The following is a 27,610-nucleotide window of genomic DNA, read 5'->3' as shown; positions in this document are numbered from 1 at the left end:
ACCCCTGATGTTTGATGAAATTACGTAATCCTTGGATAGAGATATGAAATTATCAATTTTGTCCTTATTGTATTTTTATTTTTATTTAAAATAAACATTTATAAAAAAAATCGAATGAAGTGGATGAAAAAAAATTATCCACTTAACTCATAAAAAATTTTAAAAATAAATAAAATTATAATTTTTAATTCCACAATGGAATTTTGGTCAGTTCACCATAAAAATAGATGAAAACCTAATAGATTGGGATAATTGTTAGACAACCATTAAAATTGGAGGATTATTGATAATTTTTCAAACTATGAGAAAATATTCATAATTATACCAAATCTAAAAAATGGTCATTGTAATTTACCCTTAATTTTAATATTCTGCCTGTAAGGAGAGTTTGATTGTTCTGGTTTCCAAACGCCCCAAATAAAATTATGTACAAATAGTTGTTGTCACCCGTGTCACTATAACATAATTATTTAATCTTTCTTAATGGGTAAAAACTTTATATTATTAATTAATATCGCAAATCATGTACATCATATATATACATATATTTAAAATTATAATTAATATGCCTCTAAATTATGCATTTCAGTCCTTGATCATGCTTTTACGAATACAATTTGATTCGGATTGAAATATGCGATCTCCATCCAAGAATTCAAGTGCACTATATTTTTGCCCTAGATATTAAAGATGGATTCTAAGAAAGAAACACGTATGTTAGCCTAGTTGGCTTCACCCCAGATCAAGACGCTCCGACGCATAAGTTAGTTAAGTTCGAGTTATTAATATGCGATATGAAGATATAAATGAGATCGAAAGCAATAAATATGTTTTCCATAAATGTTTCAAATTTAAATTATTTATAGAATCTACATGCACGGAATGAATTAATGTTTCAAATTTAAATTATTTATAGAATCTACATGTACGGAATGAATTGGGCCGCGCGGCGTCATTTTAGCAGCCCTTGTCCATAATCATGCGGTGGGAGAGTGAACTGCTTATATGAGAGTGGGTTTCGGATTCTGAAACGGGTAGGGTTTCCAGGCATATGCACGCGGATCCCTTCAATTTTTTTGGATATTTTCCGCTCTAAATCAACAACTTTTTTGTCCTTTCTTGAAAGATGAGGTAATACCCTCATCAGAATTAGAGGTACAATAGATAAGATTCAGTTATAATGATTCAATGTTTCAAGTCATAAAGTTGGATTTGAAAATAAAATTTAGTGCATTAAAAGCAATATGAATTACTTATGAAGGTGTTTAGGGTTAACCAGACATTACTAAGCAGCGCTAATGGCCATAAATGACAATGACCACCCCAATCCAACACCTTCTCATTCTAGATAATAACCGTCACGACACGTTGTCTTTTTATGCATATAATAAATAATTTTTTATATTTTAAAATATATTATGAATCAGAATAAAATATAAAAATTAATAAATTAATTTTTTTAAAAAAAACCAACAAAAGAATTGGTTTTGGTGGTATTAAATTGACATTGAGTCACTTTTATAAAGTAATTATTATAGTTAATTTTTAAAAATATCTAATTAAATTGGTGTAACAGTGTTACTGATTATCGTTTGTAAGAGTGTGGAAGCGGGTTTTATTTTTTTAACATTAGTATAGATATGATGTAATCGGAGCCGTGGAATCAATTTATAATAAAGATTTAAACTGCTTACCAATTGATGTGAAGGCAACAATATTCATATTATTACAATTTATTTTGTTTAAACATTCACAATAATTCCTCTTATATTATATAGAAGAAATTCATATTTATTTTTAGAGATAATTACACTCTTATCTCCTAAAGTTTTGTGTAATTACACGTATATTTTATGTGACTTGAAAAATTACGTTTAGTACACTTGATGTTTGCTTCTATCTAAAAAATAAGTTCACCCGTTAGTCAAAATTCAACGAATTTGCTGATATTAACAAAAAAAATCTATATTTATCCTGATTGACTTATTGCATGTCAAATAAATCTTTTTAAAATCAAATTATCCTCATATATCTTCACGCGTTAATTTATATGATGAGGTGTATTTGTAATCTTATAAGGATAGTTTAGTACGGAAAAAATTATTTGACCTGCAATAAGTCAATCGAGAGTAAATATCAATTTTCATTCAGTTTTTTTTGTCAATAACAGCAAGTGCATTTTGATCAATGGAGGAACTTATTTGTTATATAAAAACAAATCTCAAAGGTGCTAAATATAATTTTCCAAATCATAAAAATATTATGTATAATTATTTCAAAACTCAGATGAGTAAAGTGTAATTATCTTTATTTTTATGAAGTTTCCTGAAGATATGATAGTTGCATAGGAAAAGCGTGCATGCACTCGCACCTAAACAAAGAGATTGGGGTCAAGAGATGTCGACTGGATTCGGCAGCGCGTCACCGCATTCGTCATGTGCCCCTTCCTGAGGATTCAAATTTGAACCCTCCTTCTCTTTGCCTCAAAATATCTTCCCATCACTTGCTTTTACTGCGTTTCTCAACCACGCGCCACTCTTATTGCGACGGACTCAACCCTCCCCCCACACAAAAAAAAAGAAAAAAGTTGGAAATAGAGAATTTTCCCTTTTTCTTTATTTGAAGATGCATGAACTTGAAATTCTCTCTGTTTCTCTCTCTTTCTTGTTTTTTTTAACCATAGATACATGCACTTGAAGTTAATCAAAAGTAATAATTATATTAATTAGGGTCTCAATCCACACTCCTTGTCTTGTTAATCTTATATGAACCATGAATTAAGAGTTGTGATGCTATCTTGGAATTACATAAATGCAATCAAAATTCTTATAAATAGTAAAAATGGTTAAAGATCTACGCTTATTTTATTCAGATTGTATCGATTTCGCTTCGACTTATTCTAAATTGGGGTATCTACGGAGTTTTGATGACCACATAGTCATTTTGAGATTGATAATTCACGTGTAATTATAATTCAAGAATGTTTATAAATAGGGATAATTAGACTTCTTTTTTAAAGTTTTGTACAATCATACGTAAACTCCATGTGGTTTAAAAAAGTATATATTGTACTCATGCTATTTGTTTTCGTCTAACAAATATATCATTCAATTCGTCAAATTAACTGAACTTGACGATATTAACAAAAAAAAAAAGATCGAATGAAATTGCTTATATATTTTCAATTGACTTATTACAGGTTAAATAAATCTTATTTTAACCAAATTAATTCAGTGGCCGCTCAACTTTAAATCAAGCATATGGAGTTTTGATGACTACACAATCATTTTTTAGGCCAATAATTTACATATAATTGTGCAGTTGGATAATATTTGTAAACATTAGCTCTTCCTATTTAATTACTCTATTTCAATACCCTTTCCCCCATTTTAAGTGCTGCCTTTGAGTTTATTGAGAAAAAGGATAAAAGTGCAAAAGACATCAAAATAGTGCAAAAAGGAATCCCACACCAAAATCAAAGTGCACAAAAATTGCATTCTAAATAATGGAGAGGTGATGTTGCGTACAACTTTAGAAGGATTATTATGGCCCCAAATTTCCCATCTTATCCTCAGCCTACATTATTAGCAGAATTTATGACACAGATTAATTCAGATTGTGGGTCATTTCTGACTCCTTTTCTTTTATGCTTCACTAATCTTTCTCCACACCATACTCTTTTTTAATATACTGTTCCAAGATTATCTTTAAAAGATGGTGAATTTGAATTTGAGATCATGAAAGTGGGTATAATTATACAAACTCTCTCTGACATTTACAAAGATTATAAAAACATTAGCTGATGGGGGTATTGATGTAATTTCATTAAGAGTTGTGGATGTAATTACTCAAATAAACGTATGTTGTACTTTTCTCGCTCACTCATTTGACTTTGTATTTTAGTTATTAAGGTGATGTTTGAGTGATCTTATGTACTTGCAAACATGTTATTTTTCTGAGAGGGTCGAAAGTATATAAACTATTTATCATTTTTTGGTTTAAAAGAATGACTTTTAAAAAATTAAGATTTTTTCAACTTATTTTTTCATAATTTTAATAATATTAGTCGCAAAATTGTCATCGCTAATGTTTTATAAATTTTATAATCTTATATTATATAAGTATTTTAAAATTTTGTTTATAAAATATTTTAAATAAACTTAGCAAAACGAAACTTGCTTCAATATATGGGACCAAGAATTACAAATAAGATTTGCCGAAAATAAAAATGGAAATAACTGTGGGAAGCGCACTGCTCCTGCCCTGACGGCGCGTGGAAGCTATAAATGCATCGACACATCCACACACAGCCAGCTCTTATCATCCTCTCCCGGAAATGCGCTAAAGGAGGAACCTGTCTTTTATTCGCACTAAAATTCTCTTCTGATTTCTCGAGGAGAAATAGGAAAAAAGAAAAAAGAAAAAATATTTCCTATGAAAACTCTGACTCTCTCCCTAGCCACGTCTTCTCCTCTATATAGCTCTCTCTACTCCACCACGCAGTGTCTTGCGCCTCTTATTTCTATGTCCAGAAATTTTCTGGGATCGCCATTTGTACTCCAGAAGCCAATTTTCAAGCCATTCAAGAACCCGGCGTTCACCATGTCAGCTTGCGTGCACTCTTCAAGAACGGAAGCTCCTCCGCAGAAGAGCAATCAAGAGATCGATGACCATTTGTTCGATAGTTATGTGAAATACTACAGGCCCAATTTCCCTGACCTTGTTCCTCGCGTGCCCGGTTCCAAGAAAGGTTCCAAGGGCTTCCACACGCAGACACAAACTGTTGTGGATGAAAATAGCGAGAGCCCGGATGAAAAGGTTGATGATTTGTGGCTGCAGATGAAGGATGAGGCCAGGTTAGATGTTGAGCAGGAACCCATATTGTCGAATTATTATTTTAGTTCAATTCTGTCTCATGATTCCATGGAGAGTGCTCTAGCTAATTATCTCTCGATGAAATTGAGCAATTCTAGCCTCCCTAGTGGGACCCTTTATGATCTTTTCTTGGGGGTCCTCACGGAGGATCAAGAAATTATGAGGGCAGTCACTGATGATTTGAGGGCGGTTAAGGAGAGGGACCCTGCTTGTATTAGTTATGTGCATTGTTTCTTGAATTTTAAAGGATTTTTGGCGTGCCAGGCTCATAGGATAGCACATAAGTTGTGGTCCAAGGACAGGAAAATCTTGGCGCTTTTGATACAAAATAGGGTTTCAGAAGTCCTTGCAGTGGATATTCACCCGGGGGCGAAAATTGGAAGAGGGATTTTGTTTGATCATGCTACTGGAGTTGTGGTCGGAGAAACTGCTGTAATTGGTAACAACGTGTCGATTTTACACAATGTGACATTGGGTGGCACTGGTAAGGTCTCTGGAGACCGGCACCCGAAAATTGGTAACGGTGTTCTGATTGGGGCAGGTACTTGTGTTCTGGGAAATGTTAGAATTGAAGACGGGGCTAAGGTTGGTGCAGGGTCTGTTGTGCTGAAACAGATCCCTGCTCGAACTACTGCAGTTGGGAATCCTGCTAGATTGATTGGAGGGAAGGAGAATCCGGTTAAGCTGGATAAGATTCCTAGTTTGACGATGGACCACACTTCGCATATATCTGAGTGGTCTGACTATGTCATTTAAAGTTTATATGTTTGTCCCTGGACAGTGTTAAATAGATTGTAGGACCTCGAGGGTGTCGTTTATGCTCTTCAGAGAGAACCTAAGTTCTCCTACTAGCAGAGATGTATCCTCTTGTTATGTACTCTGTTGAATAAGCCTCCATTGGGCTCTCTAGTTCTGTATTACCTGTTTCATTCTCCGCGAAGAATGGACAGCCATATGTAGTAATTTAGTGATCTAATGGATATTGAGCTCCCTCTTTCTCCCATGTCTTATTTTAAGGTCATTGTCTCTTTTTGGAGTCTGTTGGTAGCTTTATTCAGTAATCATATTCAAGTCTCAGGTATCCGAACTTAGTTTTGCTGATTCTTGGATTATGCTAGGAGAAATGTGGTATATAGTTGGGTACAAACTTGCTTGAATATGCTTACTATGTTATTTCTGAAAGCAAACTTCCGTAATTTGCTGCTGCTTAGAGTTGTTCGGTTATTGGTTCTATACATCATGTCATTTGAAAGCAATGGACAGAGACATCCAGATTGAAAGTCTATGTCAAAGATTGAGCATAGCTTCTCCAAAGATTTTTGAGAAGCTTGCTCTGAGCTGAAATGGCACATTCTTAGGCGTGTCAAACTGAGTGGGTATTAGCACAGTTCATTTCATGTTCTTGAATATGTTGTAATGACATTTACAACTTTCGTTCTTGTTAGTTCCAAAGATATCAATACTGTAGTTGACTTGGATATAATATAGTATCATTCAATGAATGTAATTTAACAAATTTTAATAAAGAAGTTATATTTCTGGAGTCCTGACGCGGCTGTGATAACTACTGTAGTATGATGTAGTTTTTGGTAGCTTATATCTGCAGCAAAATGAAAGAGCAACGTAGAACCAGTAACAAACAACTGAAGTTAGTGCTTCTATTTTTTAAGAGGTTATATCTTTGTCCCTTCCGTTTGTCTTCTGAAATACTAAAGATTCTTATCGTAGACGCCAGAGACAGCAAAATACAAGTACTTATGCTGCTCAAAACAGAAACAGGGTGGTAACTAGTCATCCTTTATTGGAAACCTTGCATTGACCGTATAAATTATTCTGAGCCAGATTTAAGACATTTGTTAAAACAGAGATGGGTATGGCCGGCAGGGTCTCTGGTTTGACAAAATCAGCAATTAGATTAAAGTAAAAAATGGTAGATATGATCTTACAGGTCTTTAAGTTCTTGCACTTGCATAAAACTTGGTATAATTCCGTAAAAACCAGATATCAGTACAAGAACCTCGGTTTAACTGAAACATGACCCTCCAGTTCTCATACATAGAAATTCTTGTCTCCTTATCTTTATTGATTCTTGTACTTCTGAATCTAGTGAATAGGATCCAAAGCAAACACTCAGCTTTGAACCTTCCTCCAGGGCCACGAAAGATACCTTTCATAGGAAATATGCACTTGCTCGTAGGGGATCAGCCTCATCGTGCTCTAAGGGGCTTGGCCATGAAATATGGACCTTTGATGCACCTTCAACTTGGCGAAGTTTCCACGGTCATCGTTTCCTCACCTGACGTCGCTGAGGAAGTGATGAAAACTCAAGACACGATCTTTGCTTCTAGACCTGAAATCCTAGCAGTAAAGGTTATGTCTTGTGATTGCCCGGGCATCATCTTTTCTCCATATGGTGATTACTGGAGGCAGCTTCGAAAAATCTGCACAACAGAACTTTTAAGCTCGAAAAGTGTTCAGTCATTCCGATCTTTAAGAGAGGAAGAGTTTTTGGATCTTTGCAGATGGATAGCTTCTAAAGCAGGATCACCAATCAATCTGACAGAGAAAATTTACTCATCTGCATATAGTCTCACTGCCAAAGCAGCCTTCGGTAAGAAAACCAAGGATCAAGAAACCTTTATATCTATAATAAGAGTAGCAACTAAGTTGGCAGTAGGCTTCGAGATCTCTGATGTGTATCCTTCCATCAAACTGCTGCCTCTGATCAGTGGATTGAAGTCTAAACTCAAGAGCCTGCAGCAGCAAGCAGATAGAATTCTTGAGACCATCATCAATGAACACATAGTAGGAAATTCTGGGAAGACTGCTATGAAAGTGAAACACGATCTTGTAGACGTTCTTTTGAAGTGCCAGGAGGATGAAAACATACTTCCGTTGACCAGAGCTCAGATCAAATCAGTAGTCCTGGTTAGTTTTCCTGTCCACTTTTGCCTTTTATGGTATTATTGACAGGCCTAGCACATACTGTTTTATTTTATATACTTAGCAACTTTCCATAACTAAGACGGAGATCCTTGTGGATGCTTGTCGTTCCGTTCTGTCAGGACATTTTCAGTGCTGGAAGTGAGACATCTGCCACAACGGTGGACTGGGCTATGTCTGAAATGCTCAGAAATCCAAGTGCTCTCAAGAAAGCCCAAGATGAGGTAAGAAATGTTTTCAAAGGTAAAAATGTTGTCGATGAAGCACGCTTCAACGAACTGAAGTTCCTGAAATCAGTGATCAAAGAGACTCTCAGGCTGCATCCACCAGCACCACTACTACTACCTAGAGAAAGCAACGAGAGCTGCAAGATCGATGGTTATGATATCCCAATCAAAACCAGAGTCATTGTGAATGCATGGGCAATAGGTCGAGACCCCAAGTATTGGAAAGAAGCTGAGTGCTTCCAACCCGAAAGATTTCTTGATAGTTCAGTTGATTATAAGGGGAAGAGCTTCGAATACATCCCTTTTGGCGCGGGAAGGAGGATATGCCCCGGCATGTCTTTTGGCATTGCCAATGTTGAGCTCCCACTTGCAATGTTTCTCTACCATTTTGATTGGAATCTACCTCAAGGAATGAAGCATGAAGAAATGGACATGACAGAGGCTTTGGGTGTTACTGTTAGAAGAAAAGATGACTTGTTTGTAACTCCTGTTTTGAGAAGGCCCTTCCCTGTCTGAGATGTTTTTCCTCAGTCTCTCTTTGGTTGCATGATAACTTCCTGTTGTACTTTGGGTATCAATAATAAATCTTGTAATTACATAATAAATATGATTAAATTATGTGTGTAAATGTATTACTTCTTTCTAAAAAATCAAACAAAAAGAAACATATGACATGATGATGCAATTATGACACTATGTCAAAAGACGATAATTGGGAACAATTTTCAACACCACGTGCTCTCCTTCTCTCTCTCTCTCTTCCTCTCTCCCACACCCACTCCACTTTATGTCCCCCAACAAAATGTTCACAAATTTTACATACATCACTTTTTCAAGTGAGAGAAACTTCAATACAACACCTCTTCTATCATGAATTTTTAGTGCTATTTCGATGCGAGTTTCAATTATAATTACAATTTATAATATATCTATAATTACTTTATTTTTTAATTAAAAAAAAAAGACTAAAAGATAACTTATAATCAACAGGATTAGTAGTAAACTACATTAAACACTCATATGTTAATAAAATTTAATCCTATAACTTTAAAATTACAGAAATCCAACTTTGCAGTTTAAATTAGATTTCATTTGTCCATTTCCGAATACTTATTCAAGACACAAATGAAGTCGCTCGGCATGCAAAATATGGTAGTAGTTGCCTTGCTATGCATGGCAACGGTCTAGGAGTAGGGAAATTGGGGCCCGCATCGGACCCGTCCTGAATGGGGCGAGTTCGTGTTTAATTAAATCAAATTAAATAGGTTTTGAGATGGGTTTAAGTTTAATGTTTATAAATCGAATAGTGGGTTCTGTCTGGTGTTGTTGATTGCACCAATCCAAATAATTTTAAATTTATTAATTAACCCATCTCACTTATTTAAAAATTATAATTTAACATAATTAATATTTAGTGATTGTCACAATTAGATTTAAAACAACAATTACAAAAATCACATGGATCGATCTATTAATAAGTATTAACACTGTCAATTTCTTTTTATGGTTCTAATAAATGATTGACATAATTTGAATTTAAAAAATATATATTTAGAATTTAGAATTTTTAAAAATAATTTTAAACAATTAATCAGGTGGAGGAGTGAACGTGATGTGATTGCATATAATTACCAGTTTACCACTAAAGTAAACTTTTGTATGAACTCATCACGGACTAAATTTCCTCTTCCACCAATGTCAATTATGGAGTGATGAGTGATTTTACATACTTCGGATAATTATATCTACATATCTGATTTACAATAAAATAATAATTATATATACATATTAAAAATTGTCAATATTATTTATTTAAATTATTTATTTCTTAAAAAAAATTACACTTACATCCTAAAAAACGTTAATATTTTTACACAAACTATCTTATTCTTTAATTTTTGGGATTGGTTTATATAAATATAAAAAAATAAAAACAAAATGACAAAGATACTTTATATAATTATCTCTTGTATTATCAATCAAACCACACTCCAAAGAATCTAATATCCAATGGCCGGCGGGCTTGTGTTTGTGTAATCAAAATCCATGAAATGAGTCTTGCCCAAGGAAATTCCCCTTTCCTTGACTTTTCCTCTCTGTTAGTGGAAAGCCAGACTTATTGAACTCCACATACTCCAACATCCAAAAATTAAAAAGTCAGATTCTTCTTTCGTAGAATGTTTGATCTCTGCTTCATTAGTGTTATATAATAACTCTTCTGCTGAGGTTTCTTAGATCACTCCAAACTGCCATGCTTGACTACTACCAAGTATGGAATTTCTTCATAAAACTTCGTCTTCCTTCTTGATCACGGTATCTGTTTTTCTTGCTGAGTCCCGCACTTTTTCTTTTGAAAACATGGGCGGTGATTTGCTCCTTAACCCAGTTTTCTTGCGTTTCTTCACCGCCTCTTTGCACCTGGTTTTGTTGGTTGTCGTGTTATTCTCATGGGTTTTCAAGAAATTTAGGAGCAATGGGGATGAACGCTGGAAACACAGTGTTAGGCACGTTAGTGTTTTGTACTACAGGCCAACTCTGTTTTCGTGTTTGGGTCTTTCGTTCTTTAATCTCATTCTATGCGTGTTGAACCTCTTTTATTGGTATAGAAATGGTTGGTCTGATGAAAAGATTCTGACTTTACTGGATTTGGGGGTGAGAACACTAGCTTGGTTAGCTCTCTATCTTTTCTTGCAATTCCATTTCTTGAATTCGAGGGAAAACAAGTACCCGTTTGCTTTGAGACTGTGGTGGGTGCTTTTCTTCTTCATATCCTGTTATTGCCTTGTAATAGACGTTTCCTATTACAGAAAACACCAGACTTTATCAACTCTGTTTTGGGCCTCTGATATTGTTTCATCGGTAATGGGTTTAGTTTTTTCTTATGTCGCCTTTCTGGGTAAGAAAATGGATGAAGATACCACTCTTCAACAACACCTTTTAAATGGTAGTGCTGCTAATGGTAGAGAGTCTCACATACCTCTCAAAGGGGATGAGACTGTGACTCCTTATGCTACTGCTGGTATTTATAGTCTCTTTTCTTTCTCTTGGGTGGGTCCTTTGATATCCCTTGGGTACAAGAAAACGCTGAACCTGGAGGATGTTCCTCAGCTCCACAATCCTGATACGGCTGGTGGGGCATTTCCAATTTTGAACAGGAAGCTGGAGTCTTATCGTGGAGGAAGTAACAGAATCACGACAATCATGCTGGCTAAGGCATTGGTTTTCACCAGCAGGAGGGAAATTGCGGTATCTGCTGTCTATGTGCTCGTGAGCACAGTGGCTTCTTATGTTGGTCCATACCTTATTGACACTTTTGTTCAATACTTAAATGGACATAGACATTTCGAAAATGAGGGCTTTGTATTAGTTTCTGCTTTTTTCATCTCAAAGTTGTTCGAGTGTTTGGCACAGAGACATTGGTTTTTTAAGGTGCAACAGGCTGGGTATAGGGCGAGCGCAGCGTTGGTTGCCAAAATCTATAACAAGGGATTGACTCTTTCGTGCCAATCAAAGCAAGGGCAAACAACCGGGGAAATTATAAATTACATGTCTGTTGACGCTACGAGGATAGGTCACTTTGGTTGGTATATGCATGATCCATGGATGGTTGTTTTACAGGTTGTCCTGGCATTGGCAATCTTATATAGAAATCTTGGGCTTGCTTCGGTAGCTGCGCTTATCTCTAGTGTCTTGGTGATGTTAGCAAATGTTCCACTAGGAAGTTTGCAGGAGAAGTATCAGGATGAGTTGATGAAATCAAAAGACAAAAGGATGAAGGTGACCTCTGAAGTCTTGAGGAATATGAGAATTCTCAAACTTCAGGCTTGGGAGTTGAGGTTCCTCTATAAAATTCTGGATGTTAGGAATGATGAGACAATTTGGTTGAAGAAATATCTTTATACTAAAGCTGTCAGCACATTTGTGTTTCTGGATGCTCCTATATTTGTGTCTGTGGTGACTTTTGGTGCTTGTATGCTAATGGGAATACCACTTGAGTCGGGAAAGATACTATCTGCGGTTGCAACCTTTAAAATTCTTCAAGAGCCTATTTATAAACTTCCTGATACAGTATCCATGATTGTTCAGACTAAGGTTTCTCTTGATCGAATCGCATCATTTCTTTCACTTGATGACCTACCACCAGATGTTGTAGAGAAGCTTCCAGCTAATAGTTCTGTTACAGCTGTTGAGGTAATCAATGGAAACTTTTCCTGGGATGTATCATCTCCTAGTCCTACACTGAAAGATATTAACTTTAGGGTATCTCATGGAATGAGGGTTGCGATTTGTGGCACAGTTGGCTCTGGCAAGTCAAGCTTACTTTCTTGTATTTTGGGGGAAATGCCAAAAATATCTGGGGTTATTAGGCTCTCGGGAACAACGGCCTATGTTGCTCAGTCACCTTGGATTCAAAGTGGAAAGATTGAAGAAAATATACTGTTTGGTACGGAGATGGACAGACAACGGTATGACAGGGTCCTGGAAGCATGTTCACTGAAGAAAGACCTGGAAATTCTCTCATTTGGAGATCAGACTGTTATTGGCGAGAGGGGAATCAACTTGAGTGGTGGACAGAAGCAGAGGATACAGATTGCTCGTGCACTCTACCAAGATGCCAGCATATATTTATTTGATGATCCATTTAGCGCTGTGGATGCACATACAGGAACTCATATTTTCAATGTAAGCACAGTTTCTCCTTCTTTCCGCTATCATATATGCTGTATGACGACTTGTTTTTTCATGATTGCTCTTGTTGATTGGGTTCTCAGTTCCCTTTCTCGGCCTTTTTAAGTCCAATTGTTCTATCATGTTCTAACATTTGTTTCTAATAACAGGAATGCATTCTGGGGCTTTTAGATTCCAAAACTGTTATCTATGTTACCCACCAAGTGGAGTTTCTGCCCGCAGCAGACCTTATTTTGGTGCGCACTTCATCTCTGAATTGTTGTATTTACCATGCGAACCTCAATCCAGTTACTTGAACCTAATTTTTTAATCATCAGGTCATGAAAGATGGACTAATTAAACAAGCTGGCAAGTATAGTGACATTCTGAAATCTGGAAGTGACTTTATGGAACTTGTTGGTGCTCACGAGGTGGCTTTATCAGCTCTTGATTCCATTGATGCTGGGAAATCAGCTGTAGGTGAGGAAAAAAGCTTTAAAAATGCTGAGTCTGTCTTGCATGAACACGATTCTGGAAATGACGCAAATGATAAAGTAGATAATGGTGGGGGAAACAAGGGACAGCTTGTTGAAGAAGAAGAAAGAGGGAAAGGAAATGTTGGATTATCAGTTTACTGGAAGTATATCACAACAGCATATGGAGGATTTCTAGTACCCTTTCCATTATTAGCACAGATACTGTATCAGGTACTTCAAATTGGAAGCAATTATTGGATGGCTTGGGCGACTCCTGTGTCAAAGGATGTGGCACCTCACGTTCAAGGCTCAATTCTCATCCTTGTCTATGTTGCTTTGTCATTGGGATGTTCTTTCTGCATTTTTGCCCGGGCCTTGCTCATGGTGACAATCGGGTACAAGACAGCAAATATACTCTTTAACAAGATGCATCTCTGTATATTTCGTGCCCCCATGTCCTTCTTCGACTCCACCCCCAGTGGGCGAATTCTCAATAGAGTACGTGAACATTGTTTTTGTCTTTTTTGCTCTTAGTAATAGTTTTCTGATTCACCTTTTGATATTATAGACTTCAATTTACTTGATCTTGCTGGACAATTGTTAGCTTGAAGAATGTTTTTGACAATCGTTGTTCTTTCACAGGTATCCGCAGACCAAAATAAAGTAGACTTGAACATGGCATCCATAATTGGGCAATTTGCTTTTGTCATAATAGAGCTTCTAGGAATTATTGCTATCATGTCGCAAAGTGCCTGGCAGGTCTTCATTATCTTTATCCTTGTGAGTGCTATTTGCATATGGTTGCAGGTAAATCTGGTGCCACTTCACCGTTCTTCCTATAATCGAATTTAATTTTACAGGCCTTGTAATATTTGATTGAATCATGCTTGAGTATTTTCTGCACGATGTCTTTCCGTGTCTGCGACTTGACTGAAAACTATCTTTTCATTTCCCATCTTGTTCAGACACTGACATGACTCTGAATATATACTTGTGGTTGGCTAACTCATCTTTTCCTTCTGCAGCGATATTACATAGCTTCTGCCAGAGAACTCACTCGACTATGTGGAGTGTGCAAAGCTCCAGTTATACAGCACTTTTCGGAAACACTTTCAGGGTCGAGCACAATTAGAAGTTTTGGTCAGGAAGGCAGATTCCATGACAGAGGCATGAGACTCATAGATGGATATTCACGGCCTAAGTTTTATACTGCTGCTGCCCTGGAATGGCTATGCATTCGTTTGGATGTGTTATCTCTTGTAACTTTTGCCTTTTCGTTGATTTTCCTGGTTGCTATTCCAGAAGGAACCATTGATCCAAGTGAGTGTTGTTACAAGTATATCATATCTGTCAACTTCTGCTTTTGCCTGACGAATTGTTGAGACTGCAAAAATCAGCTAAGTCTTTCTCTTCTTTTCTCAATATTATAGGTCTTGCTGGGCTGGCAGTGACATACGGCCTTAATTTGAATATGATGCAAGCATTGGTTGTGTGGATTCTTTGCTCTATGGAAAATGGAATCATATCAGTCGAAAGAATCCTTCAGTACACTTCTATTCCAATAGAACCCGCCCTTGTAGTAGAGTCAAACAGGCCAGAGAGTCATTGGCCAATACATGGAGAAGTTGATATCCAAGATCTTCAGGTGATTTTTCATTGGACTTCATTCAAATAGTTAATGATCTCGATGACTATAGGATTTTGAGCTGACCATAACGAGATGCGTAATTATTTGTAGGTCCGATATGCTCCTCACATGCCGTTTGTGCTACGAGGCATTACATGTACTTTCTTAGGGGGGAAGAAGACTGGAATGGTAGGGAGGACAGGAAGTGGTAAATCGACTCTAATTCAGACCCTCTTCCGCATTGTCGAACCAACTGTTGGAAAAATATTGATCGATGGTCTCGATATCTCAACCATCGGACTTCATGATTTACGATCTAGATTAAGCATAATCCCACAGGACCCAATCATGTTTGAGGGGACCATCCGAAGCAACCTGGATCCCCTTCAAGAGTATACAGACGAGCAGATATGGGAGGTACTTTAAGCTTTAACTGAAGCATCCAAGAAAAGTCTCTTGATGGCTTATGTTGATTGATGTTCTTCCTTTGCTTCAGGCTCTTGATAAATGCCAGCTTGGTGATGAGGTCCGGAGAAAGACAGGAAAGCTCGATTCTGCAGGTTTGCCTAGTTCACTAGCTTTTTATGTAGCGAATCATTTTCATACTCATACATATGATGTTTACTCATCGAGTTCTTGAATCTTAACCAACATTTTCAGTGTCTGAGAATGGAGAGAACTGGAGCGTCGGTCAAAGGCAGCTAGTTTGTCTCGGGCGTGTGCTGCTAAAGAAAAGCAAGGTTCTGGTGCTTGACGAGGCAACTGCATCAGTCGACACTGCAACCGATAACCAGATTCAACAAACGCTCAAGCAGCATTTCAGTGACTCAACAGTGATAACAATCGCACACAGGATAACATCTGTGCTCGACAGCGATGTGGTTTTACTATTAGACAACGGTACGCCACCCCGCCCCTCATTTACATCGCACTTTCTTGATATTCACTCGATCATTTCCATGGTTCAGGACTTGTTAAGGAATATGATAGTCCAGAAAAGTTGCTGGAGGACAAGTCGTCTTCGTTCGCAAAGCTCGTAGCAGAATACAGCATGAGATCATCATCAAGTTCCAGTTCCGAAAATCTTTCGAATGCACGAGCATGAGTAGTATGGAAAGGACGAAAACCCGCCAAAAATTCCACGCAAGTGTTTCTCCAGAAGACGAATCGACGTTGGTTCGCGTGGAAGATGAATTAATAGACGAAATTGGGAGAGCTCTCATCATTTTGCCTGTTCGTTCGTTCGCGTCGTTTTCTTGCATGGAGCACATCCCATGAAAATGTGTGTTTTTAATTTTTGTATAAATGTTTGTGTGAGAATATGAATATATATATATATTGGTATTAGTTGGTGAAATCGTACTTTATGTGGTTTCAGTGGTGTCAAATCACATGCATATTTTATTTAAATCATAAGGGATTTAGGTTAGTTATACTAAATTTCAAAAGATGATAGCGTAATTACCACTTCATTTTAAGAGTGGTCACAGGACGTTGAGTGGGCTGCAAGAAAATGGGGAGAAAAACATATCATTAACTTGGCTTATCGTGCAACCCTTGTTGCTTGCATTTACCACATTTGGAGGGGACAAAATTTGAGACGTTTTGAGCACACGGAGCGACCACCGAGCATCATAGCCACCATCATGGTGGAAGATATTAAACAGAGGATTATCAGTGTTAATTTATATCGTTCTATTCGTTCATATGCGTTATATTGATTGTGGCGTATCCCTTGGCCTTTCGAGAAAAAACCACCAATTGAGCATTATTATACTGTACGATTTTATTTTATTAAATATATTATATACACCCGTAGGATCACGTCTTACTAATTAATGGCGAATGATACCATAGATATTCAGAAGAAACAGTTCCAACTTCCAAGAATCTTTACATTAATACCAGTTGCTCTCAATATGCCTGCGGCACTCTTTTTCCTTTTCTACTCAATCAAAAATTTAATCTAATTATAAAATAAAACAAATTATAGTAAATACTTAAATTTATATAAAATGAAATAAATATCAATATATTTCATAATATTGAGTTTGTACATTAAATTTCAGTTGTAACCAATAGAATAAGACATGGTTGGTTCAGTACAGTGTTGATTAATGTATTTTTGGATTTATTAAACACTCTATGATGTAAGAGTAAATTTTGGATTTACTCTATCTTTCCCTCCTTCCACATTTGCAGGAAAATATGTTTTTTGAATGAAGTTACACGATCCAGTTCGTATTATTAGTTTATGCTCAACGACTCGGTTGATAGGAATAGCGAGATGGTTAGATGTTAGAAATGATGAATCGGTTTCGTTTTATATGCCTGTCACTTTATCTTTGTTCGTGCCGTCTATAATGATAGATGAATCAAAAACTTTCAATTGAACTTATTCTTTCAATTGGTATTTTTGTATATCCTCCTATTTGACAAAAATGGAAACTTAGGTAAATGCTTTAGAAACATATGTATAAAAATACCATATTTCATTTAGCCCCTTTATGCTTACTATAACTAGTTATTTCGGTTTTCTACTAGTGGCTTTAACTATAACTTCAGCTCTATTTATTGGTCTGAGCAAGATACGACTTATTTAAACTTTCTATTTGTATTTGAAAGAAAGAATTCAGAAAAGAAATCCTTCTGTCAGATTCCGTGTATTCTATAGTTACTTCCCGCGTCAATTGTCAATTCTTGGTCATTGAGATTCACGTCAATTCGGATTAATACTTAGGTATAGATATTCCCTCTTTTTTTTCTCCTTTTCAAAAAATTGAAATGATTGAAGTTTTTCTATTTGGAATCGTGTTAGGTCTAATTCCTATTACTTTGGCTGGATTATTCGTAACTGCATATTTACAATACAGACGTGGTGATCAGTTGGACCTTTGATTAATTAACATTTCAAAAAAAGATTTACGCATTATTCTAGATAATTCGTTGGTAGAATGGAAAGAATTAGGGGAAGAAGGGACCACAGGGAATGAATGGGAAGATCGAAAGGTTGGAAGAAGAAAGGATTTTTTGGTTAGACGCATGGAATTGGCTAAGCATTTTCTTCGAACAAATATAGAACCAGAATGGATGGTTTTGTGTCTATTACCAATTCTTCCTCCTGAGTTAAGACCGATCATTCAAATAGATGGGGGTAAATTAATGAGCTCGGATATTAATAAATTCTATAGAAGAGTTATGTAAGGTAAATTACAATAAATTTTTTTAAAATTTATTATAATTATGAATACTTAATCGTTGTTTAAAAATTTACAAATATCTTCATAAAATAACAATTAATCTCGTGTGGCAACTCATTGTAGGAAGTATATGTAATTTTAGGAAGATATGTGTACGTTTTTAAACAATGATGTGATCATTTATAATTAAGACATACATAACAAAGTCTTTTATGACTTACGCATTCTATTTTGGTGTAATATAATATTTTATTTTAAAATTAGTATTGTATTTCATATAGTGTGTTGCTAACTTTATGTCATGATCATGCAATAATGGCGTTATTATGGAGAACATCTTCAACATCACGTGCTTCCATTTTGAGACCAATCTAATAATTGCAGTATGGTCCATTTATTACATGGATGTGAATGTTTCCACAATTTTGACGTACAAACAGGGAGTGGAGTGGATGAGACCCACTTCAACCCCTAAACTTATAAGTTTCAACTCTATTAATGCTTGTCATTGTTTTATTTTAATAATAGTCGTTAATTAGATATAATTATTTTAAATTAATTCATATATAATTTTATTTATAATTATACCCTTTTTGATTTTATATTCATATTATATTTATATTCTTATAAGTATAAAAATATTATTAACTTATTTTTTTGCTAATAAATTATAATGAACGGTGCACGAGGGATAAATTAAAAATTTGGATACTTGTTGAGCACACATATGGAAATGGCTTGCAGGCCACACCACCTAATACAAAACGTGGTCCTGCCTGCGTCGCTATCCTCCAACTTGTGAAAAATTAATCATGGGAATTTATACTCAAATTTGTCGTGAGAACGGAAACTCACACTATGTTGGAATATTTTTAATTATTTTAGCATAAATATATATATATATGATTTGACAATAAACAATAATTTTTATCTTATAAACCACAATATTAAACATACAGTACTTATTTTAAATTTATTTGCTCACCTTTGGTTAGAACTGATGGAATAGGAAATGTACCCACATGATATAGAGAAATCACATGCGTATCAAAACATAGAGATATGGATGGATTTTATTATCAATCACATCACACTTCAAATAATCTAATTATCAAGACATTATGTTTATTTATTTCGGAGATTTTGAGGGATTTGCATTGATTAGGTCTTGGGTTAATATTTATATTATGATATTAAAAATTAATTATATTTCCAATACAGATGGAATATCCCTATGATATAATAATGGGATAATTGTATTCTTCTTCTCCATTAAAATTTGATGTAATTACACGTAAATTTTATATAATTTGAAAAAATTACAACTAAGACTCCTGATAGTTATTTTTATCTATTATATAAGTCCTCCGATTAGTAAAAATCACTGAACTTAATGAAACTAATAAGAAAAATTGGATAAAAATTTATATTTACCACTTATTACTGATTTATTGTAGGTCAAATAAATATTTTTTAAGACAAAATTACCTTTATACATATGCACACGTTAATGCATGTAAGGAAGTATATCTTCATCATTATAAGAACAGTTAAGTCACAAAAAATTTATTTGACCTGTAATAAATAAGTAATAAGTCAATCCAGATATATCGATTTCATTCAGCTTTTTTACTCAAAAAATTTAGTAAATCTTAATTAAAAATAAAATTTTTTATTAAATAAAAATAAAAATTAAAAATATTAGATATAATTTTTAAACTATAAAAATTTACGTATAATTATATAAAAAATAGAGAGGAACGTAATTATCGTTGAACCGAGCTTTCTGGTGGAACATGACATTGAAAATTTGTCTCTTTCCTTATATTTCTTCGGATATATTGAGATGGGCGCTTTTGAAAACATAGATAACATAAACATTTATGGATTTTTTTAATTTAAATATATGTAAATTGAACCGAGCTTTCTCATGGAAATTATTTAAAAATATAAAAAATTATGAAATTACTGTTTTTTGAAAAATATTAAAAAAACTAGGCAAAATTGCGAATAGAAATCGCGATTATGATAAACATCTATATCTATATTTCTATACTTACTCATAAATAGCGGTTATTTACATTGGGATACTAATTTTTTGAATTACCAAAATTGTCCTCATGTATTTTTAATCACCCCTATTTAAATTCTTCTTCTCATCTATATAATTAATACTATCTTTCTATATTAATATGAAATTTTTACTCATTCCAAATTCTTTTTGTATCGATAATATTTTTAAATTAATTTTATTTATTTTTTAAATGTGATGTATTGATTTATATATATTATTCTTATTTATAATATATTTTTAGGGACCACGTGCCATAACGACAAAACTAACAATTCAAAGAACTGCTTACAAATTAATACCTTGAGATGGGCGCTTTTGAAAAATACATACAGTCGTGGAACTATTTTATTTAAATATATATAAATAAATAAACTTAAAAATTTATAAAAATAATTATTTTTTTATGAATAATTATGTCTACACTTCTAATATATATTTTTTTCCACATATTATTTATATCTTTTGAAAAATAACATACATTCACTAAAAATATCAATATTATTTATACAGACGCCTTATTTTGAAAATTACATGTACACTTGAAAAAATACCAATATTATAGCATAAATTTATCCTGCTGGCTGGTAAGACAGTTTTTATAATTGCATGAATAATAGTAGTTATTTATGTAAATAGATTCTAATTTATAAATATAATTATCACTTATATAATATATATATATATGTATATGATTATGACTATTTTTTATAAAAAAAAAAAACGAGAAAAGAAAATCAGATATGGAAACAAAGGCACTATGTTTGGTTTTGTGTCTTGGCTCATCTTAAAGATGGGTCAAAACAGAAAATCTTGTTTGGTTTTGTATTTTACACACCTCCACTAGGTGTGCTATGTAATTTAATTTTTTATTATTTTTATTCTTCTCTCAATATAAATATATATATTATATTTCACTAACAAACAAAATAATATATACATATACATATATATTACTAAAATATATATATTCAAAGATATGATTTGACAATGAACAGTAACTCCTATCTATCCCAACATCAAACCTATACCACTTATTTTACACTATTTTATATTATATCAAAATACAAATCTAAACATACCATTTATTTCAAAACACATACTTACTCATCTCTATTTGTTTTTTTTTCTCTAAAACACCAAAACAAAATCATTCCAAACATTAATCCAAACGTAATGAGGATGTTCAGAGTCCGTGCATCTGCAAGGATCTCAGATATATCTAGTGGTCCCCGGCCGCTCCTGTAATGTAATCCACGGAGGCTGTTAACTCTGTCAAATGAGTCTTGCCCACCACGGCTTCTCCTGCCCAAGGAAATGGAAATCCCCTTTCTTTGACTTTTCATCTCTGTAATGAGCTAACTGCCAAGACTGTTGAACTCCAATTCAAGAAAGTAATAAATAAAAAGACAAAAAAAGTCTATTCTTTTTCCATTCATCTCTTTCTTAGTCAGTGGTGTGTATATATATATACACCCTTCTGCCGAGGTTTGGACCTTCACTCCACAATACCACGCTTGACTACTCCCAAATATGGAGTTTCTTCACAAAACTTCATCGTCTTTCTTGATGGGTATGTCAGTTTTTCTCTCTCAGTCCCGCTCCTTCTCTTTTGAAAACATGGGCGGTGATTTGCTCCTTAACCCAGTTTTCTTGCGTTTCTTCACCGCCTCTTTGCACCTGGTTTTGTTGGTTGTCGTGTTCCTTTCTTGGGTTTACAAGAAATTTAGGAGCAATGGGAATGAAAGCCAGAAACACAATGTCAGGCACGTTGGTGTTTTGTACTACAGGCGGCCGACTCTGTTTTCCTGTTTGGGTCTTTCATTCTTTAATCTCATTTTATGCGTATTGAACCTCTTTTATTGGTATAGAAATGGTTGGTCTGATGAAAAGATTCTGACTTTATTGGATTTGGGGGTGAGAACACTAGCTTGGTTAGCTCTCTATCTATTCTTGCAATTCCATTGCTTGAATTCGAGGGAAACCAAGTACCCGCTTGCTTTGAGGCTTTGGTGGGGGCTATTCTTCTCCATATCTTGTTATTGCCTTGTAATGGACTTTCTCTATTACAAGAAACACCATATTTTGTCAACTCTGTTTTGGGTCTCTGATATTGTTTGCTCGGTAATGGGTTTAGTTTTCTCTTATATCGGGTTTCTGGGTAAGAAAATGGATGAAGATACCACTCTTCAAGAACCCCTTTTAAATGGTAGTGCTGCTAATGGTGGAGAGTCTCACAAACCTTTCAAAGGGGATGAGACTGTGACTCCTTATGCTACAGCTGGTATTTATAGTCTCTTTTCTTTCTCTTGGGTGGGTCCTTTGATATCCCTTGGGTACAAGAAAACGCTGAACCTGGAGGATGTTCCTCAGCTTCACAATCCTGATACTGCTGGTGGGGCATTTCCAATTTTAAACAGTAAGCTGGAGTCTTATCGTGGAGGAAGTAACAGAATCACAACAATCATGCTGGCGAAGGGATTAATTTTCACCACCTGGAGGGAAATTGCAATATCTGCTCTCTACGTGTTCATATACACAGTGGCTTCTTACGTTGGTCCGTTCCTCATTGACGCTTTCGTTCAATACTTAAATGGACATAGAGATTTCAAAAATGAAGGCTATGTGTTAGTTTCTGCTTTTTTCATTGCAAAGTTGTTCGAGTGTTTGGCACAGAGACATTGGTTTTTTAAGGTGCAACAGGCTGGATATAGGGCGAGGGCGGCATTGGTTGCCAAAGTCTATGACAAGGGATTGACTCTTTCGTGCCAATCGAAGCAAGGGCAAACAACAGGGGAAATTATAAATTACATGTCGGTTGATGCTGAGAGGATAGGTGACTTTGGTTGGTACATGCATGATCCATGGATGGTTGTTCTACAGGTTGTCCTGGCATTGGCAATCTTATATAGAGACCTTGGGCTTGCTTCCGTAGCTGCATTTGTTGCTACTGTCCTGGTGATGTTAGCAAATATTCCACTGGGAAGTTTGCAGGAGAAATTTCAGGACGGGCTGATGAAATCTAAAGATAAAAGAATGAAGGCGACCTCTGAAGTCTTGAGGAATATGAGAATTCTCAAACTTCAGTCTTGGGAGTTGAAGTTCCTATCTAAAATTATGGATCTTAGGAATACTGAAACAAGTTGGTTGAAAAAATATCTTTATACTTCAGCTGTCAGCACGTTTGTCTTTTGGGGTGCTCCTACATTTGTGTCTGTGGTGACTTTTGGTGCTTGTATGCTAATGGGAGTCCCACTTGAGTCAGGGAAGATACTGTCTGCGCTTGCAACCTTCAGAATTCTTCAAGAACCTATATATAACCTCCCTGATACAATATCCATGATTGTTCAGACTAAGGTTTCTCTTGATCGAATTGCATCATTTCTTTCTCTTGACGACCTACCACCAGATGTAGTAGAGAAACTTCCAGCTAATAGTTCTGATACATCTGTTGAGGTAATCAATGGAAATTTTTCCTGGGATGTATCATCTCCTAGGCCTACACTGAAAGATATTAATTTAAGGGTTTCTCATGGTATGAGGGTTGCGATTTGTGGCACAGTTGGTTCTGGCAAGTCAAGCTTACTTTCTTGTATTTTGGGGGAAATGCCAAAAATATCTGGGGTTATTAGGATCTCTGGAACAAAGGCCTATGTTGCTCAGTCACCTTGGATACAAAGTGGAAAGATTGAAGAAAATATACTGTTTGGTAAGGAGATGGACAGACAACGGTATGACAGGGTCCTGGAAGCATGTTCACTGAAGAAAGACCTGGAAATTCTCTCATTTGGGGATCAGACTGTTATTGGCGAGCGGGGAATCAACTTAAGTGGTGGACAGAAGCAGAGGATACAGATTGCACGTGCACTCTACCAAGATGCTGACATTTATTTGTTTGACGATCCATTTAGTGCAGTGGATGCACACACAGGAACTCATCTTTTTAATGTAAGCACCGATGCTCCTTGTTTTCACTATCATATATGCTATCATCCTCTTGATGACTGCAATTGTTGAACCACTTCTCCATTTCCTTTTTGTGCCTTTTTAAATCCAATTATTCTGTCATGTTGTCACATTTGTTTCTAATGACAGGAGTGCATTCTGGGGCTTCTGAATTCCAAAACTGTTATCTATGTTACGCATCAAGTGGAGTTTCTGCCTGCTGCAGACCTTATTTTGGTGAGCGCTTCACCTCTGAACTGCTGTATTTTCCACCAAACCTCAATCCGGTGATATTAACCTAATTTTTTAATCATCAGGTCATGAGAGATGGAAAAATTAAACAGGCTGGCAAGTATAGTGACATTCTGAAATCTGGAAGTGACTTCATGGAACTTGTTGGTGCTCACGAGGAGGCTTTATCAGCTCTGGATTCCATAGATGCTGGGAGAGCAGCTGCTGGTGAGGAGATTTCTCGAAATGCTAAGTCTGTTTTGGATGAACAGGATTGTCAAAATGGTGGAAATGATAAAGTAGATGACAGTGGGGAAACAAAGGGTCAGCTTGTTGAAGAAGAAGAAAGAGAGAAAGGAACTGTTGGATTGTCAGTTTACTGGAAATACATCAGAACAGCATATGGAGGTCTTCTTGCCCCCTTTCCATTGCTGGCACAGGCTCTCTTTCAAATACTTCAAATTGGAAGCAATTATTGGATGGCTTGGGCAACTCCAGTGTCAAAGGATGTGGCACCTCACGTCCAAGGCTCGACGCTCATCATTGTCTATGTTGCTTTGTCAGTTGGAAGTTCTTTCTGTATTTTTGCGCGGGCATTACTCATTGTGACAATCGGGTACAAGACAGCAAATATTCTCTTTAACAAGATGCATCTTTGCATATTTCGTGCCCCCATGTCTTTCTTCGACTCCACCCCCAGTGGACGAATTCTCAATAGAGTACGTCAAAATTGTTTTTGTCTTCTCTCCCAATAACTTCTTTTTTCCTTTTCTGGTTCACCTTTTTAAATTATAGAGTATAGAGTGAAACTTTTCCTGATCCCAGAGCAACTATTAGCTTAAAGAATGTTTTTGACAATTTTTGTTCTTTCCCAGGCTTCTACAGACCAAAGTACTGTGGATTTGAACATGGCATCCATCATTGGGCTATTTGCTTTTGCCATAATACAGCTTTTAGGAATTATCGCTGTCATGTCGCTCATTGCCTGGCAGGTCTTCATTATCTTTATCCCTGTGATTGCTATTTGCATATGGTTGCAGGTAAACTCTGGTTCCAATTCACTGCTCTTCCTAAAACTGAATGTTATTTGGCCCCTTGTTGATATTTGATTAAATCATGCTCAAGTATTTTTTGCTTCTTTCCGTGTTTGCCTTGACTGGTAACTATCTTTTCATTTTCCATCTTGTTCAGACGCTAACATGCCTTTGCATACATATTTGTGGTTGGCTAACTTCTTCTCCTGCAGCGATATTACATAGCTTCAGCACGAGAACTCGCCCGATTATGTGGGGTATGCAAAGCTCCAGTTATACAGCACTTCTCGGAGACGCTTTCAGGGTCGAGTACGATCAGAAGTTTTGATCAAGAACGCAGATTCCGAGACATAAGCATGAGACTGATAGATGGATATTCACGGCCAAAATTTTATACTGCTGGTGCCATGGAATGGCTGTGCATTCGTTTGGATGTTTTGTCTCTAATGACTTTTGCCTTTTCGTTGATTTTCCTGATTGCTATTCCAGAAGGAACTATTGATCCAAGTGAGTGTTAACTACAAGTATATCATATTTGTCAATTTCTCCTTTTCCATGATGAGTCTGTCGAGACCATATAAGCTGCTAAATCTTTTTCTTCTTTTCTCAATATGTACAGGTGTTGCTGGGTTAGCGGTGACATACGGCCTTAATTTAAATATGTTGCAAGCTTGGGTTGTCTGGAATCTTTGCTTCATGGAAAATAGAATCATATCAGTTGAGAGAATACTTCAGTACACTTCTATTCCAATCGAACCCCCTCTTGTAGTAGAGTCAAACAGGCCAGAGAGTCATTGGCCAATACATGGAGAAGTTAATATCCAAGATCTTCAGGTGATTTTTCACTGGACTTCATTCAAATAGTTCATTATCTCAATGATTGTAGGTTTTTTTGCTGACCATAATCAGGTGTAATTATTTTTAGGTTCGATATGCTCCTCACATGCCGTTCGTGTTACGAGGCCTTACATGTACTTTCTTTGGAGGGAAGAAGACTGGAATAGTAGGGAGGACAGGAAGTGGTAAATCAACTCTTATTCAGACCCTCTTCCGCATTGTTGAACCAACCGTTGGACAGATATTGATTGATGGTGTCAACATCTCATCTATTGGACTTCATGATTTACGGTCTAGATTAAGCATAATCCCACAGGATCCAACCATGTTTGAGGGCACCGTTCGGAGTAACCTGGATCCCCTTGAAGAATACACGGATGAGCAGATATGGGAGGTGTGTTAAGGGCCTTAAGGCTTAATTATAGCATTCAGAAAATAGGTTCTCTTTCAATTGAATGTACGTTGTTTAATTTTCTTCCTTTGCTTCAGGCTCTTGATAAATGCCAGCTTGGTGATGAGGTCCGGAAAAAGGTAGGGAAGCTCGATTCTGCAGGTTTACCTCGTTGACTGGTTTTTCAATCCAGATTATTTTAGTACATACGGAGTTTACTAATCGTGTTCTTGAATTTTAACCATCATTTCAGTATCTGAGAATGGAGAGAATTGGAGTGTTGGTCAACGGCAATTAGTTTGCCTTGGGCGCGTGCTACTAAAGAAAAGCAAGGTTCTGGTGCTCGATGAGGCAACTGCATCAGTAGACACTGCAACCGATAACCTCATCCAGCAAACTCTCAAGCAGCATTTTACTGACTCAACAGTGATAACAATCGCACACAGGATAACATCCGTACTCGACAGCGATATGGTTTTACTATTAGACAACGGTACTCCACCCCTCAATCCTACGTCAAACTTTCTTGATATTCACTTGGTTATTTCGTTCCTCATTCGGTTATATCCATGGTTCAGGCCTTCTTAGGGAATATGATTCTCCAGAAAAGTTGCTGGAGGACAAGTCTTCATCATTCACAAAGCTCGTAGCAGAATACAGCATGAGATCAAGTTCCAGTTTCGAAAATCTTTCAAATGTCCGAGTATGAGAACTACAGCTTTTACGTTCAACTTTCCAACAGAACGATGATGACGAAAACCTGCCAGAAATTCCACATAAGTTCAACCCTGTGGCTTCAGGAGACGACATCCGTTCGACGTGGCGGACGACTTCGTTACACCTTGGTTTAAATAAGTAGAAGAAAAGAGAGCTCTCATCATTAGGCCTCTACAACAGCAGATCTCAACAAGTTTTGGCTGCAAAGTTGTACTTATATCATCATTTCATGTACACTATTTCTACAATAAAGTTTCATGAGTTTTACTATCTCATTAATGGATTCGTGTCTAAGTACATTCCGAGGGGATCGAAATTTTCATTTGCAAATCGTATTTCATCTCTTATTTCACTTAACATACGCACGT

At 35.9% G+C, this 27,610-nt stretch overlaps 4 protein-coding genes across 5 annotated transcripts; all 4 read left to right on the top strand.

Moving 5' to 3' along the window:
• LOC105174954 (serine acetyltransferase 1, chloroplastic-like) lies at nt 4,315-5,873 on the top strand. Its single transcript, XM_011097222.2, has one exon. The coding sequence runs from the start codon at nt 4,435-4,437 to the stop codon at nt 5,629-5,631; it is 1,197 nt and encodes a 398-aa protein (XP_011095524.1). The 5' UTR covers nt 4,315-4,434; the 3' UTR covers nt 5,632-5,873.
• LOC105175157 (cytochrome P450 71D10-like) lies at nt 6,036-8,672 on the top strand. Its single transcript, XM_011097504.2, has 2 exons — nt 6,036-7,803; nt 7,941-8,672. Exons 1-2 carry the CDS (start codon nt 6,910-6,912, stop codon nt 8,559-8,561), a joined length of 1,515 nt encoding a protein of 504 aa, XP_011095806.1. The 5' UTR covers nt 6,036-6,909; the 3' UTR covers nt 8,562-8,672.
• On the top strand, nt 10,111-16,189 carry LOC105174953 (ABC transporter C family member 3). Its single transcript, XM_011097221.2, has 10 exons — nt 10,111-12,728; nt 12,884-12,970; nt 13,052-13,687; nt 13,832-13,996; nt 14,215-14,509; nt 14,620-14,834; nt 14,928-15,233; nt 15,313-15,376; nt 15,477-15,716; nt 15,785-16,189. The coding sequence occupies exons 1-10, from the start codon at nt 10,317-10,319 to the stop codon at nt 15,919-15,921; spliced, it is 4,557 nt and encodes a 1,518-aa protein (XP_011095523.1). The 5' UTR covers nt 10,111-10,316; the 3' UTR covers nt 15,922-16,189.
• On the top strand, nt 21,563-27,521 carry LOC105174952 (ABC transporter C family member 3). 2 transcript variants are annotated; one of them, XM_011097219.2, is made up of 10 exons: nt 21,566-24,035; nt 24,183-24,269; nt 24,350-24,982; nt 25,139-25,303; nt 25,510-25,804; nt 25,917-26,131; nt 26,223-26,528; nt 26,624-26,687; nt 26,779-27,018; nt 27,104-27,521. In XM_011097219.2, exons 1-10 carry the CDS (start codon nt 21,621-21,623, stop codon nt 27,232-27,234), a joined length of 4,551 nt encoding a protein of 1,516 aa, XP_011095521.1. In that variant the 5' UTR covers nt 21,566-21,620; the 3' UTR covers nt 27,235-27,521. The 2 variants fall into 2 exon arrangements, with proteins under 2 accessions (XP_020553867.1, XP_011095521.1); XM_020698208.1 differs by lacking the exon at nt 27,104-27,521 and having other exon boundaries at nt 21,563-24,035; nt 26,624-26,665; nt 26,779-26,969.

Source organism: Sesamum indicum, linkage group LG12 (genome assembly GCF_000512975.1).
Source record: "Sesamum indicum cultivar Zhongzhi No. 13 linkage group LG12, S_indicum_v1.0, whole genome shotgun sequence".
NCBI classification, from domain to species: Eukaryota; Viridiplantae; Streptophyta; class Magnoliopsida; order Lamiales; family Pedaliaceae; genus Sesamum; species Sesamum indicum.
The sequence above is the reverse complement of the archived record's forward strand: the minus strand, read 5'-3'. Positions and strand labels throughout refer to the sequence as shown.